The sequence below is a fragment of the Emydura macquarii genome, unplaced genomic scaffold (assembly GCF_026122565.2).
Source record: "Emydura macquarii macquarii isolate MOO-44397 ecotype Brisbane River unplaced genomic scaffold, CSIRO-AGI_Emac_v2 contig_1253, whole genome shotgun sequence".
Taxonomy (NCBI): Eukaryota; Metazoa; Chordata; order Testudines; family Chelidae; genus Emydura; species Emydura macquarii.
The window spans coordinates 82,681,084-82,695,609 of NW_027131390.1; the positions used below are offsets into that span (position 1 = coordinate 82,681,084).

A 14,526-nucleotide genomic window follows, 5' to 3' on the forward strand; every position below is an offset into this window, starting at 1 on the left:
CTCAGGTGGAGTCCATCACATGAGAACAGTCCTCTTTCCTTGAATGCCTCCCAGTATTTGAACATCCCAAAGCCCTCTTTATAGCACCACTACCTAAGCCATATGTTGATCATCATAATCTTGTCTCAACTTTGTTCTCCTCCTTTAGGAACTGGCAGAATCCCACTGAAGATCACCTGAGCCTCCATTTCTTTAAGCACCTTCCCCAGCCTGACAATCTCCTTTGATGCGTTCCAGAGAGAATCTAGAAATATCATGTGTTCCTACATGAAGGACAATTGGTGGATTCTTTCCTGCTCCTATTAGGATCCTCTTCAGCCTCAGGTCCAAATCCTGTATCTTAGCTCCTGGCAGACTTTCTATTCTCTGGATCAACTCTGGTGACAGGCCTATCTGTTCTTCTTAGTAGGGAGTCACCAATGACGTAAACCTGCTTCTTCCTGGTGTTGGTGTGATTCTCTGGCCTACCTCCTGTTTTTTCTAGCTGCAAGTCTTCTTGTCTTTAGTTCTCCCTTGCAAACTGCAATCTTCTGTGAGTCATCCTGTATCCCCCTGAAAGACGCCACAATATCTCCTGCACTTCTGGAAATTTAAGAAAGCCAGGATCAACTGCAGCAGCAGGATAAATACCTGCACTCCACCAGCAGGTCTGCCTGCTATGTTGTCACTTCCCTCAGTGTCCCAGTCTCTGCTACTATAAAACATATCTTTCCACCTTCAAACTTGCCAGTATGTGTCAAACATTTACACTGTGTGCCAAATCTCCCAAATGTTTATAATAAATTATTTCAGCCTTCATGTGTATTTGCATGGATTGAATATAACATTTTTCCTGTTAAAGTTCTAATTGACACAGACCACAAACACAAAACATTCCTGCTAGGATTCTTTTGGATGGACAGCAGATTTTGTGACCTTAGTGACACTCATCAATTTGCAAAAGAAAGCAGAGGGCTGGGTGGAAGGGGCTCCCAATAGGGACACAGACCCTCATGACAGTCAAGGCCAGCAGCAAATGACAAAAATGATGTATTTTGTTAATATATGATTAAAGTACTGTCAACATTTAATACACTGCCCCCATTTTATACTCTACCATTGTAAACTATAACTTATTCCAAAATGTCCTGAACCACCAACTCCACTGAAAAGATTGCACAAAACCCACATTAACACAGTGTGGCTCTACCACTTAGTTTATCAATCTGTGACTGTCTGAGTTAATGACCCCCATCCTTTAGCTCAGACAGTAGAGGATCATGTTTTTAAATCCACAGGTCCATGGTTCAGTCCCTACGGAGGATATGACTAGGTATGCATTACACATCATCTACCCATAAGGGGGACAAAAAGTCATACCGTGTCAGCATGGGTTACATACTACTCAGGACAGCGAAGCTTGTTCTGAGCTTCAGGTGGTCCATCGAAATTCAAAAACCCCATGTGTTTGCCAGAATTGAACCTAGGACTTCTGAAGCTAAAATTTTGAACATCTAGTGCTTTAGTTGAAGAACTAGGTAAGGTCTGTTAACTTGGAGGCAGCAGCAGACTCAAACTTGTATATATGGTCAGATACTTAAGGGTGACAAATTTATTTTGTGTTAAATGTGGGTTACACTCTGCTCCTAGCTGGGGAAGTTTGTCCCATGCTTCAGGTGTCCATAGTTGTTCAATCCACATTTGTATCTCTCTGAGGAGCGAACCTGGGATCTCTGGATCTGAAAGAACAAGCTACTGGTGCCTTAACTGAAGTACTAGATCCAGGAGCATAAAGAGAGGAGCAGACTCATAAACTACTACTTATGGTTTAGCCCTCCAGGAGGAAAATGCCATACTGTGTTACAATATCCTAGTTCTTTGGTGCTGTGAAAGGCAGTAACTCTAATACACGGTGTGATCCTAAACCTTTTATCATTGTGTCAGCATAGCTCCTATGCTACCATACCTAATACTCTTAGTAACACTGTGTCAACATAACTTATATCAACATTTAATACAGTAATTTTAATTCAAAACAAGTAATTAACTCAGTTAAAAATGTTGCAACTTTTATAAAACATTCTTCCTAGCTGCGCATTGTGAAGAATCAGACACACTTAGTTTCATACCTTGGACTACCATAGTACGTTTTCAAAAGGGGTCAGAAGAAAACAGACACTGGAAAAAAGTTGTGGTCACATGGTGAATTTTCAAATAGTGATATCTAGCCGCCTTTTTTTTTTTTTTTTTTTAAACAAAAATAACATCAAGCATTTCATGAACAACAATGAGTACTTAAAATTGGTTTTCTAACTCCCAATAACACATGGTATAGAATGTTTTCATCTCTTAAAATGAAAATCTGGGAGCAAATTTAACTATTTGGGTGCTGGTGTTCCACATAATACGAAGTGTCATTATTGATAATAAAACAATAAAAATTATTGAGTGACGGGAGATTAAGGATCTCTATTAAAATAGACTACAGGACAAAGACCAAGGAAATCCCAGGTTTGCTCCCATATAATTTGCTGGTTGGGTTATTAGCTTCAACTCCACTTTTACACCTAAATATTTTAAAATAAATAACACTGCATAAGGGGAACGGTGGATATGATGCACATGTGAGATGTATATGACATAACAGATTCCTTCTAAATTGATATTTTATTGCTGCTGTCTGAAAAGTTAAATGATGGCCAATAGCACTTATGTGTGCAAAGTTTACATAAATTCAAGACTTTAACTATGTCTTCCATGTACTTATATCATCCCTCCACATCACACTTGCATAAACCCTGTCCACTGCTCCATAAATATTCCAGGTTGTTTTGTTTGTTTTCATTAATGGTTCACAGTACACCACAACTTTTGCTTAAAATTTTTGCACCAAAGAAAGTGGAAAGCTTATATAGATCTTTTTTTGGAACTTCCTAATTACAGTAGTAGATCTTTAAATGCTGATTTCATTATACCTACCTATATAAAGTTTGACATCAGATTAAACACCAGTAATTAAATTTTGCTGGATTACACATTTTTAATTATTTTCACTAGATATTATGAGAGAAGTGTTAATACACCTAGAATTTTCAGAATTAACATGCCTCTAGTATAAACATATGCTTAAAAGTGTCTAGATCTGAAGATTATAGTCACCTTTTGTGATCAAAAGATCAAAATAAAAGGGAAAAGTGTTTTTTTCTGTTTCATTAAGAACTGCAAACAAAACAAAGTCATTACTATACCTCAGTTTTTACTTTGTTATCTCCAAAGCAGAGGTGCTGAAGGTAAGCTGCTGCATTTGCTTGAACTGAAGGGAACTGGTGCTGAAGCATGTGAATGACTTCAGGCAGTTCTGGATCCCGCCATGCAAACTCCCTTTATTAGGTAAACAAATTCAAGGGAAGGTGTTAGTTTATGCATATTTTTTACTCCCTAGAATCACTGGAAATTCCTAGCAGTTTTCTAAAATATTTGTTGCCCTATAGTATCAGAAGTAGAAGAGAAAACTAAATGTGTCAAAATGGTTCATTATTCCATTCCACTTTCAGTTTTCCCATCAGTACAGAAACCTTCAATACTTTATTCATCAAAGCAAAAACCTTATAAATGTCCATATTGCCTTCTCCAGTAAGATTGTTAATTCAGATTGTATAGCTAGAGTTAAATACATATAATTTAATTTTAGCTATAATGATTAATTGTATACAGGATATTCTGCATATATTCTATACAGGATGATCTAGATGAAGATAATTAGTTCTTATACATTTAATTCAGTGGAAGACAGGTATAACATTTTTTTTCTGTACATTTAACATGTTTTTACTGTTTTGTAGTCAATTATAATTGGACAAAAAAAGCACTGATATGAGTGGCATTGTCAACCACAACAAAATAAAGCACCAAGAAGTTTAGAGCTTGAACTGTCCAGGGACTGTGAACTTACAACCTGTTTTATTGTAACTTTTTCTCCCAAGGACAGCGCTATTTTACATAGCCAAAAAGCTGGCAAGTCATTAGACATGACCATGAAATTTACAGCTTTAGGAATTGATGCAATAACATTTGTTGGGCTACTTTTGCTTTCCAAAGAATATTAAACAAAACAGTACAGATATCTTATTCTTGTTGAAAATCCAAAAAAGTGAAGTAACTAAAGTTCCAAGAACAGAACAATACTTATAATGTTGTTCTAAAGTAATCCTTTCAAGCAGTTAAGGACTCAGAATGTGACATACTAATTCTAATCCATTTGGTTGTTGACCCTAAATATATTCTTTTAAAACTAGGCAATTTTGGGCTTAAATTTTAAATATTGCCTATATTAAGAAAGATGTGAACAAAACCTAACAACAACAGCTATGTTTTCATTGTTATTCTATATTTTAAATTTCAGTGGAAACGGCTGTTTAGATTCAAATTCTGGCAGTAGAGGTTGCAGCAGTATAAGTAGTATATATGAATCAGAAATTAAAGCTGACTAGAAACAAGGTAAAACTGTTTCATTGTGAAAGCAAACTATAATGCAGAAAGTAAAAAAAATAGTACTAGTGGTGAAAAGTAAATTAGATTTTTAAAGGTCTGTTTTAATAAAATATTATTATTAACATCACTGCTTTACTATTAGCAATGGTATGGAATTTTAAGAGTGCTTTTTTTTGTAAGTTCTATGCAAAAAAGTAATACTGCACTCCTCCTGTTGACTTAGCAGCAGCACTTAGCTAACAAACACTATTCCTAGAGCTATGCTTATTCTTGCTGAAATTATCTAGACAAAAGTAAAAGTGAACCAGTTAAATGAAATGAACACAGTCTCCATTAGAAACACAAGAACCATAGCAAGGTTCACCAAATGGAAAAAGACATTTCATTTTCAAGACATAGGGGTGTGATTGAGTATACCAATCTCACACTGAGCCAACAAGTGTTAATGAGCTACAGTGGGCCCACTCAGTCCTGTCCTGCCATACCCATCCTTTCTGTCAGATAATGATCGAGCAGTTAAAAAGGGAAGAGGACAGCTCAGCAAGAATGATAACAAGGAGGAAAAGATCTACCTTGTGCTCCCTGAGGAAAGGATGAGCCCAGAACCACTGCAGAGACTCCTGACTGCCAGATCCCTTTGGAAGAAGATAGGCTTGACAAAAGACTACTGAGTTTGGTTTGGGACTGTTTGTTTGCTTTACTACAAAAAAGAACTATTGGGATGTCTGTGCTACTTCGGATGGGCCTGAGGGGCCTAATGAGACTGTTGCAGGGAACCCTGTTCAGTCAGGATGTCAGGAACTATCTTAATAAGCTTTGTGGACTTTTGCACCATACTTGAATCTGCCTTGTAGCTTGTCTTGGACCCTGAAGAACTGGTGGTCACAAGAGAATATTCCAAACAACGGAGTATAAAATAAATCATATTTATTAGTCTCTTTTTAAAACAGGGGTGTCTAAAACTTGTCAACCTGGCCACTATAGTCTGATTATACCTACAAGTAATTTGAGTAACAGAGCAGATTTTTGGTTGTTCTCATTTTTAAGATGGAGATACAGGCCCATGGATTCTACAGGCTACAACATATGATGTTACATTTAAAATGCATTTTATAGAATCAAAAGTATGCAAGGTGTTTTAAAGACAGAGAGGGAGACTGGTAGCTGCCTCAATTACCTCACAACCCAAGGGCCAGATTGTAATTTCCAGAGGTCCAAGTTAAAGATAAAATAGAAACAAACTATATTGTAAAGCTCTCGGGCTTTAGCTAGCCACATTTTTGATACCCCCTCTTTAAAGTATAACCTTTAAAATGAAACAAGTGCTATGTGATTAAAAATATATCATTCTTGGGGTAACATGCATGTGCTGTTAATGTCTCTTTAAGATATCTTAAAGTCAGTTGGTGAATATTAAAAAATAAATTAATAAATAAAATCAAGATAACGCACTGGAGATAAACTAATCAGGTGCATTTCTTGTTTTAGTATTGAAACAATGAAGATAGGACTGACTACACTCAAGATAGCTTTATCTGTACCTCCCAACCTTATTGTTCACAAATATTAAGTAGAATAGGCTGCAATCTTTTCCAATATTAAAAGTATGGTTAACAGTGGGTGATAATCTGTGGATAATGTCATATGTTGGACATATCAGAACAAATTTCTTCAGTCCAGAGTCGTAGTTTACTACTGTTTACTATTCAACTATTGTTGACTAAACTGCATGAATGGACTTATGAAGAAGCAAAGGAGTAATTCTGAAAATAGTATATTTGTTAAAAATAAAGAGTTTAGCATAATTTTAAAAGATTTTCTTTAACATGGTTCTGAAACAGTGTGTGGGCTACTGATTCAATAAGTGTGGTAGCTTCTACAATTAACATACATACTTATTCTTATAAAATGTTTTATAGGGAACATTTCAGATAATGAAACTAGTCATAACAGTTTAAAAATCATTAGACTGAAATTATCAGATTCTAAATAATATATTCCAAAACATGCAATTATTGACTTAGAGAATCCAGAGGTCAACGTTAGTTCTTTCTAACAGATGTTATTCAACTGACTGCTGTGATAAAGTCGGACCGGATGGCTACAAGAGAGTACTTGAAGGCTGGTATGTCAGCCCTAGAATGTTAAAGGCTCTTTTTCCTGCAGGCTGGGGGAGGGTACTGCAGGTTAATTAGAGGCCCAATCAAAGGCTACTCCAGGCCTACTAAAACCCCCCTTTTGCTAGGGAGTAGAGGGAAGAGACACACAAGCTGCCAGAAGGCTTGTGGAAGTAGGGAGAGAGATTTCCCCAATGCAGGAGAGAGTATTACTCCCCACAGGGGGGAATCACAAAGGAAGACCCAGGTACCAGCTTGGGGAAGGGCTGATACCACTCCTCACCAGGGCTGCACCACCACTGAAGGAGCCAAGGAAAGGTACTCTGCTGGGGTCTGGATGTTTAGACTTACCACGCCTCCCTATTGGGTCAGACGAGCATTCCTCAGGCCCAAACCAAGGCCCACCCCAAACATTCTAGGACAGAGATGTTGAGGGGAGAGGCAAAAGGACTTGTCCAGCATGGAGCAGATTTACCCCAGGCCCATCCTGGCAGCCCTAGTCTGTCAAGACAGAGAGGGTGCTTTGCCACACTGCTCTTATTACTTTATAATTTTTTTGGAAATGGTATTAAATTGTTAACAGTCAGGATACTATATCATGACAGATCATAAGACTCAAAACCTAACTTGTGCAACGCTTCTTCCCTTAAGAGGGAACTGGCTATAACATTAGGGAAAGACAAGATCTGGATAACAGATAGGAGATGGGAATTTTATATAAGAATTGTACTCGTATTTTCCAAAGGATTTATTGCTCAATGTACTGTAGTTCTGACTCCATTTTATATTTTGACTAATACAGTATTACAAGACCATAGAAAGATAGTAATTAGCTTCATGTGAATACTGTGCCTGCAACTTGTACAACAAATATACTAATGAGACAAAGAAAATGAGATTTCTGAGTTTTTCTTTTCTGTTCTCATATACATATCAGAGAATAGGTATACCTTTTTTTCTTTTCACCAAAATGAGTCTATAGGCTTGTCTACACTTAGAAATTTACCAATATAATTATTTGGGAATAGCTATTTCCAAGTCCTTTGTCTTTCTGATACTTTTAAATACCTGGTTCAGTCACCCTTACTCAGACCAAATAGTACTTTACTCTTCAAATAGATCTTTTAAATCAGTGATATTCAGATCTCAGTGGTTCAGGAGCCAAATTAGCAATCGACATTACTCCAAAAGAGCCACAGTACTGTTGAATTCATTGTTTCATTTACTATTTTTATATATATATTTTTCGCCGCAAAACGACTGACCAAGTATTCTACAATTGGTTAACAATACAGTAAAGGTATCCTAATTGGTTAATAACTTAGATTGGTTAATAAATAAATCACACAGTGTTTTAATGTGCTACAAAGAGCCTCAGGAGACACATTAAAGAGCCACTTGTGGCTCCTGAGCCTCAGTCTGAGTATCACTATTTTAAATCAATATATAGTATGTGGAGCAAGCTGATAGGCTACATGTTAAAAATGCACTAATGGCCAAATGTCACAAACATGACTTGTTAAATTTTGTAGCAGTATTATTAAATTGACCCAAAGAGGTGGTTTGAAAGTTCACTAGTAGGGGTCAAATTCTGCTCACTTTATCATGCGAGTAGGCCCATTACTGTCCAGAGGACTACTGGCAAAAATAATGCAAGAAAAATGGTCTCTATTTCCATTTTAAATGCATTTATTCTCCGCTAATATGCAGCAACTGTTTTCTACCTTTGCAAAATGATACATTTATTATTCTGAAGATTTCCAAGCAACTTTTATTATAATGAAAGCTGTTCATAAATAGAATGATCTAGTATATTTATATACATACGTACTTGTTTTTAAAACCAGCCAAATAATTGTGACAATTTAATAAAAAAAATACTCAATAAAACCAAATGAAACCTTCCAAGTTCACAAATGTTCCTCAAAGTACATGAAATTTTCTTTTAGATATCCGAAAATAAACTTGGAAGAGAGTTACAATTGTTGTTAACACAAATGTATGCAACTAATGGTCAACTACTGTAGCAAAGTAAAGAACGCACTTACTGGTTTAACTTCTGAATAATTTTATAAACCATTAGTCATTAAACCTAAATTGATCATAATGATCTGTATAATACAGAACTGAAAATGCATTACTTAGGTTTTCTGTTTAATCAAGGAACAATTTTAGAATCACATTATTCTTGCAATGCTACATGATTCTTGAAAACTCAGTTGGACTTGCCTAGGGTCTTTCTGTATGCTGTCTGTGGATGGAGATCTTGTTGTACCATCATCTGCTGGTGTTGCATGTTGCAGCCTGTTATAACTGGACTCTGAAAGTCGGTACTGCATTGACCTGTAGGGTTCCGCATAGGCAGCTGTTGTGTTCAGCGCATAATTATTTCTTTGGTATGCAAGTGTACTACGCTGACTGGATGACCTTTGCAGATTTCCAACACCTAGTGTAAAATCAATATTAAAATATGCTAGATATCTTCTATAGACAATTGTTATGGAGACAATTCTTGGCTTTAAAAAAACAGCAAGCAAAATTAAAGTTGAAGACAGACTAAAATACTCAGAGGTCTAAAAAGCTATCATTGGATAGGGCCCCCACATCTGTCATATGAGAAATCCTTACAGAAAGTGTCCCAAGGAAGTTAAGGGGGCTAATTACACAAGTAAAGTTATTGTGGGATCAGGCCTAAGTTATTTCTAAATATAAGCGTTTCAATATTTAATGTAGTAAGTACTACATCTGTGAAATATATTAGCAGTAAATCAGATATTGAAGAGGAACCTGGTTACAAATAGAACAGTTTCAGAGGTGTTCAATAAAATGCAATTGTATGCATCTATAGTACTGAAAAAGAAAAAATGGGAAATAAAACAAGAAGCTCTCCTGATATTAGTGCCTCTCCTTTTCAAGTTCGTCCTGTCTGCCTGGGCAAAATATTAACTGGGGATTGAATTTGGTTTAAAGATTCTTTCAAGGCACTAATCTCAAATGGTTCAGAAAAACAGCACTCGTGTGTGAAATTAGGTATGGATATTAACCTTCTTGGTTACAGTATGCTCTTGTGGTATTTTCTTCTCTTCTAAAAATTATAAGGATATTTACTGAACTAGAACCTTATTTTTCAGTTTCCCAATTGAGCTAAGACTTTGACAAACTTTACCTGGTGCAATTTAGCTTACATGAGTTTAGTTGTGGCAGATGGGACAGGGAAAGTACAAAACTTGTGCCTCATTCAACATATAGTACTCTGAATACCTCAACTGGCGCAAAATTATTAACAAACAATTTAAAAGGGTTAAAACATTATTATAGGTATTCTGAACTGTCTTTCTGGAAACTTACACACCAAAATCTTGCTAATTCACTCTAACTGGGAGACCTATTGCAAACTATTAATTTGTGCAAATTAGTAAGTGAACAAAAGATCAAAAACCAGAATAATGCATCACAAAACATACCATAACTTTTTCTTTTATTTGAGAATTTTGGTTTACCTGCAATTATTTACGATAGTACTTCATAATATACCATTATATATTCTGTCATATATCATAAAAAAGTAATTAGGTTTTAAAATTGGATCTTACAATATAGCATTCCAGTATTATATCTTTGAGAAGTTGGGTGAGACCACCAGTTTTATTGTGCAAGTTATGAGGTACATGAATTAGTGCGTTGCAAATTAGCAGGGTCCTACTGTGCTGATAAAACAAGAAAAAGTGAGAGGAAGGATATGATACATATGAGTCAACAGTATAATACTATTACAAAAAAGTGCACATCATTCTTGGATGTATTAACAGCAATGTTGTAAGCAAGACATGAGAAGTAATTCTTCCACTCTACTTGATGCTGATAAGGCCTCAGTGGGAATATTATGTCTAGTTCTGGGCACCACATTTCATGAAAGATGTGGACAAACTGGAGAAAGTCCAGAGGAGAGCAACAAAAACAATTAAAGGTCTAGAAAACATGACCTATGAAGAAGGAAGACACGATAACAGTTTTCAAGTACATAAAAGGTTATGACAAGGAGGAGGATGAAAAACTGTTCTCATTAACATCTGAAATTAGAACAAGAAGCAATAGACTTAAACTGCAGCAAGGGAGGTTTAGGTTGGACATTAGAAAAAACTTCCTAATAGTCAGGGTAATTGCCTAGGGAGGTTGTGGAATCTATGTCGTCGGAGGCTTTTAAGAACAGGTTAGACAAACACCTATCAGATATGGTCTAGTTATTACTTAGTCCTTTCTTGAGTGCAGGGGACTGGACCGGATCTACTGAGGTCTCTTCTAGTGCTATACTTTTATGATTGGCTAGTGAGAATTTAAACCATGCAATACTGGCAGAACTACATAGGTTGTAAATTACTAGTCAATATGGCTTTAAAGAACTACGAAACTCACTCAGGAGTAAAAAAAATGCAGAAATGCATTATGCTTCACCATACTATAACATGTAAATAGAAGACGGGAAAAGACAAGGATCCTCCAAGCACTCCAAAAAAACAAAACAAAATCTCCAACACACAATCATGTGGCATATTCTTACCAGAACATCGCCACTCAGTGCTTAATAAATCAATCAATTCCCCAAGCTCTCTACAAACGTGTCCTTGAGAAAATCCACTTCAAATTTAGCATTTGGGTTAGCCCTATGAGCATATACAAGAATACTACTGTATCCTGAAGTGTCACCCATCTTAAGAGAAACAAAAGTGAAGTAAGTCTGTGAGACAGCAGGGCTAGGGGGCAACCAGAGAGTTGTAGAAGGAAGGGAGATATAAGCCCTAGAATGCTCAGGGCCTTGTTCCCTGTGGACTGAAGAGAAGTTACCACAGGTTAATTAGCGCACCTAGAGCCAATTAAGGCCCTGCCAAAGGCCTGATATAAAACCCCTGCTCCAGCCAAGCAGGGTGGGAGAGGAAGGAGAGCTGGTGGGAGTGTTGGAGTGCAGTGACAGATGAAAGACCAAGAGAACCAGGTGAAGGGGAATGCAGGGGCTCCACCGCCAAACCCCTGGCCCAAAGATACAAAGGCCCTAAGGGAAAAAAGGATCCTGCCAAAAAGGAGGAACAGGACTGAGACTCCCCTGGGCACAAGGGTTGGAGGAGACCCTGCCCAAGAAGAGAGGGGGTGGGGAACCCCAGAAACTGAAAGGGCAGAGGGGGAAATTAGGCCAGGAGAAAACTGCAGCCAGAAGCACTGTCAGAAGTGCATAGCTGCTATTATTAGGGCTCATGGGCTGGGAACCGGAGAAGAGGGCGGGCCTGGGTCCCTTTCCCCTGCCTCACTGGGCACTATTGGGGTGGCCAGCACCCAGAAATAGGGGCAGCTGGTGGCGTTCTGTCCGTCCACGAGAGGGAAAAGTGCGAGACCCACAGTAGCTGAGCTGGCAATTTGCAACAGTCTCATAAAATGTCTTCACTAATGAACCTTGTAATGATATTTCACTTGATTAGGACAAGTATTTCAAACAATTTGTTTTCAGAAATTTGGCAGAGACATATAAGAAGTTACTCACCTTGTGCAGTAATGATGGTTCTTCGAAATGTGTATTCCTATGGGTGCTCCACTATAGGTGTGTTTGCGTCCCTGTGCTGCTGATCAGAGAATTTTGGTAGCAGTATCCGTTGGGCCTGCGCATGCACTGCCCCTCCTACATGCTCTGCCACAAGGTTAACCAGTATTGTGTGGGCAAATCCTCCTTAGTTCCTTCTCTACCAGAGAGGGGAGGAGGGTGGGATATGGGGCACCCATAGGGGGACACATCTCAAAGAACCATTGTTACTGCACAAGGTGAGTAACTTCTTCTTCGAGTAGTGTGCCTATGGGTGCTACACTGTAGATGACTCCCAAGCAGTATCCCCCACTGGAGGCTGGGGGTTTGGAGTCGAGTCTGTTATGGATGATCGTTCTGTGGCGCCAAATCTGGCGTCTGTAGCAGACTCCCCCAGGATGGCATAGTGTTCTGCAAAGGTATGTGCAGATATCTGATAGAGGGATACTCTTAGAAAAGACAGTGGTCAAGGCAACCGGTCTCGTAGAGTGTGTGCGGATTGTGGATGGGGGTGCCAAACTGCAAATCTGTGAACAAAGTTTGACACAGTTCAAGACCGATTTAGAGAGTCTTTGAGCTGAAATCACTGTGCCTTTAGATCTGTCTGCGATGGAGAGGAAGAGTCTTGGAGTCTTGTACTGTCCAAATAGAAGGCCAAAGTTCTCTCTTTGTTGAGTGTATAGAGGATGACTTCCCTATTATCCTGGTGAGGTTTGGGATAAAAAGGTCAGAAGGCGAATCAGCTGGTTCATGTGAAATGTGGAAGTCGTGAGGATGAACTTCAGATGTGGTCTAAGTGTGACTTTGTCAGGAAAGAACACTCTGAAGGAAGGATGCGCCATCAGTACCACTATCTCCCCTATCTCTCTTGCTGAGATAATGGTGATCAGGAACTTCATCTTCATGGAAAGGTGAGTTAAAGAACAAGTGGCAATGGGTTCAAAGGGTGGTCTAGTCAGTCCTTTTAATACTAGATTGAGATCTCATTGTGGGGTAGGAAGCTTGGGATGGGGAAGGAGGTGTGCTATGCCTTTGAGAAACCTCTTTATAGTCAGAGGGAAAAAACAGTACCTTTCTACGCACTGGTGAAAAATTGTTATTGCTGCTAAGTGTACTTTAAGTGAGCTAATAGAGGGTTCTGATTTCTTGAGATTTAGCAAACAATCTAGGACTACAGGTAGAATGGCCGTATCTGGGATGACAGAGAGGAGGTAAGGAGTGGTTGGAAGAGTCATTGGTGGACACAGGGCCAAGTGTAACAAGTAAGGTTACCACATCTGTCTGGGCCAGGTGGGAACAATCAATATGATGTTTGCTTTTCTCTTTTTATTTTCAGCAATAGACGGAATGGGGGGAAAAGCTATAAAGAAGGCCCTTATCCCATGAAAGGAGAGTGCCCCCCCTGGAGTGCTGACCGATGTCTGCTCTGAAGCAGCACCATGGACATTTATTGTTCTGGCAAGTAGAGAACAAATCTATTATTGGTGTCCCACATCGTTGGAATATGTTGTGGAATATCACTGAGTTTATCTCCCATTCGTGATCATATGGGAATTTGTGGCTGAGACTGTCTGCTGTCGTATTGAGCACTCCCGGTAGGTAGGCTGCTGATATTGTAACATTGTGGGAAATACACCAGTTCCATAGCTTTAGTTCAGGGATTCTCAAACTGGGGGTTGTGACCCCTCAGGGGGTCACGAGATTATTATAGGGGGGTTACGAGCTGTGAGCCCCCATGCATGTGGGTAAGGATGGCATGGCAGGGGTCATCACGTTTGTGAGGAGGGTCATCACATCCTGAAATATTTTCAAAGGGAGCCCCAGTAAAAAAAAGTTTGAGAACCCCCACTTTAGTGCTTCCATACAAAGCAAGGGCAATCTGGTGCCTCCTTGACGGTTTATGTAATACATGCACGTTGTATTGTCCATCATGACCTCTGTATGTGTGTATCTCTGATCAGCAGAAAGAAGTGAGCATACAAGTACTTGACCGCTCTGAGTTTGAGTAGGTTGATGGGATGTCACGTCTTGGATGCAGACCATTTGCCCTGTATTGTGAGACCACTGAAATGTGCACTGCATCCTATGACGGATGCATTGGTGGTGAGGAATAGTGATGTGGGAGGCTTAAGCAAACAGGATTCCTGTGCAGGCATTTGCTGGGTTTTTCCACCAATTCAAGGATTGTTTGATTTTGGAGAGCATCGATAGTAATTTGTCTAGGCTGTCTTTGTTTGGTCTATAAACTGAATTGAACCATGATTGGAGGCATATGATGTGAAGTCTGGCATGAGCTATCACCAATATGCCTATGGCCAAGTGCCCCAGAAGCTGAAGGCAGTGTCTGACCAATATTTTGAGGGCTGAATTGTA

The 14,526-nt window shown here is 38.7% G+C and overlaps 1 protein-coding gene across 1 annotated transcript in view; it reads right to left on the reverse strand.

Annotated features, from left to right (window-relative positions):
* The window catches only part of PKP4 (plakophilin 4), a 244,646-nt gene that overhangs the window by 87,909 nt on the left and 142,211 nt on the right, over nucleotides 1-14,526 (reverse strand). Inside the window, 2 exon segments of the mRNA XM_067549418.1 lie at nucleotides 3,228-3,360; nucleotides 8,817-9,033. Coding sequence (XP_067405519.1) covers nucleotides 3,228-3,360; nucleotides 8,817-9,033 — 350 coding nt within the window.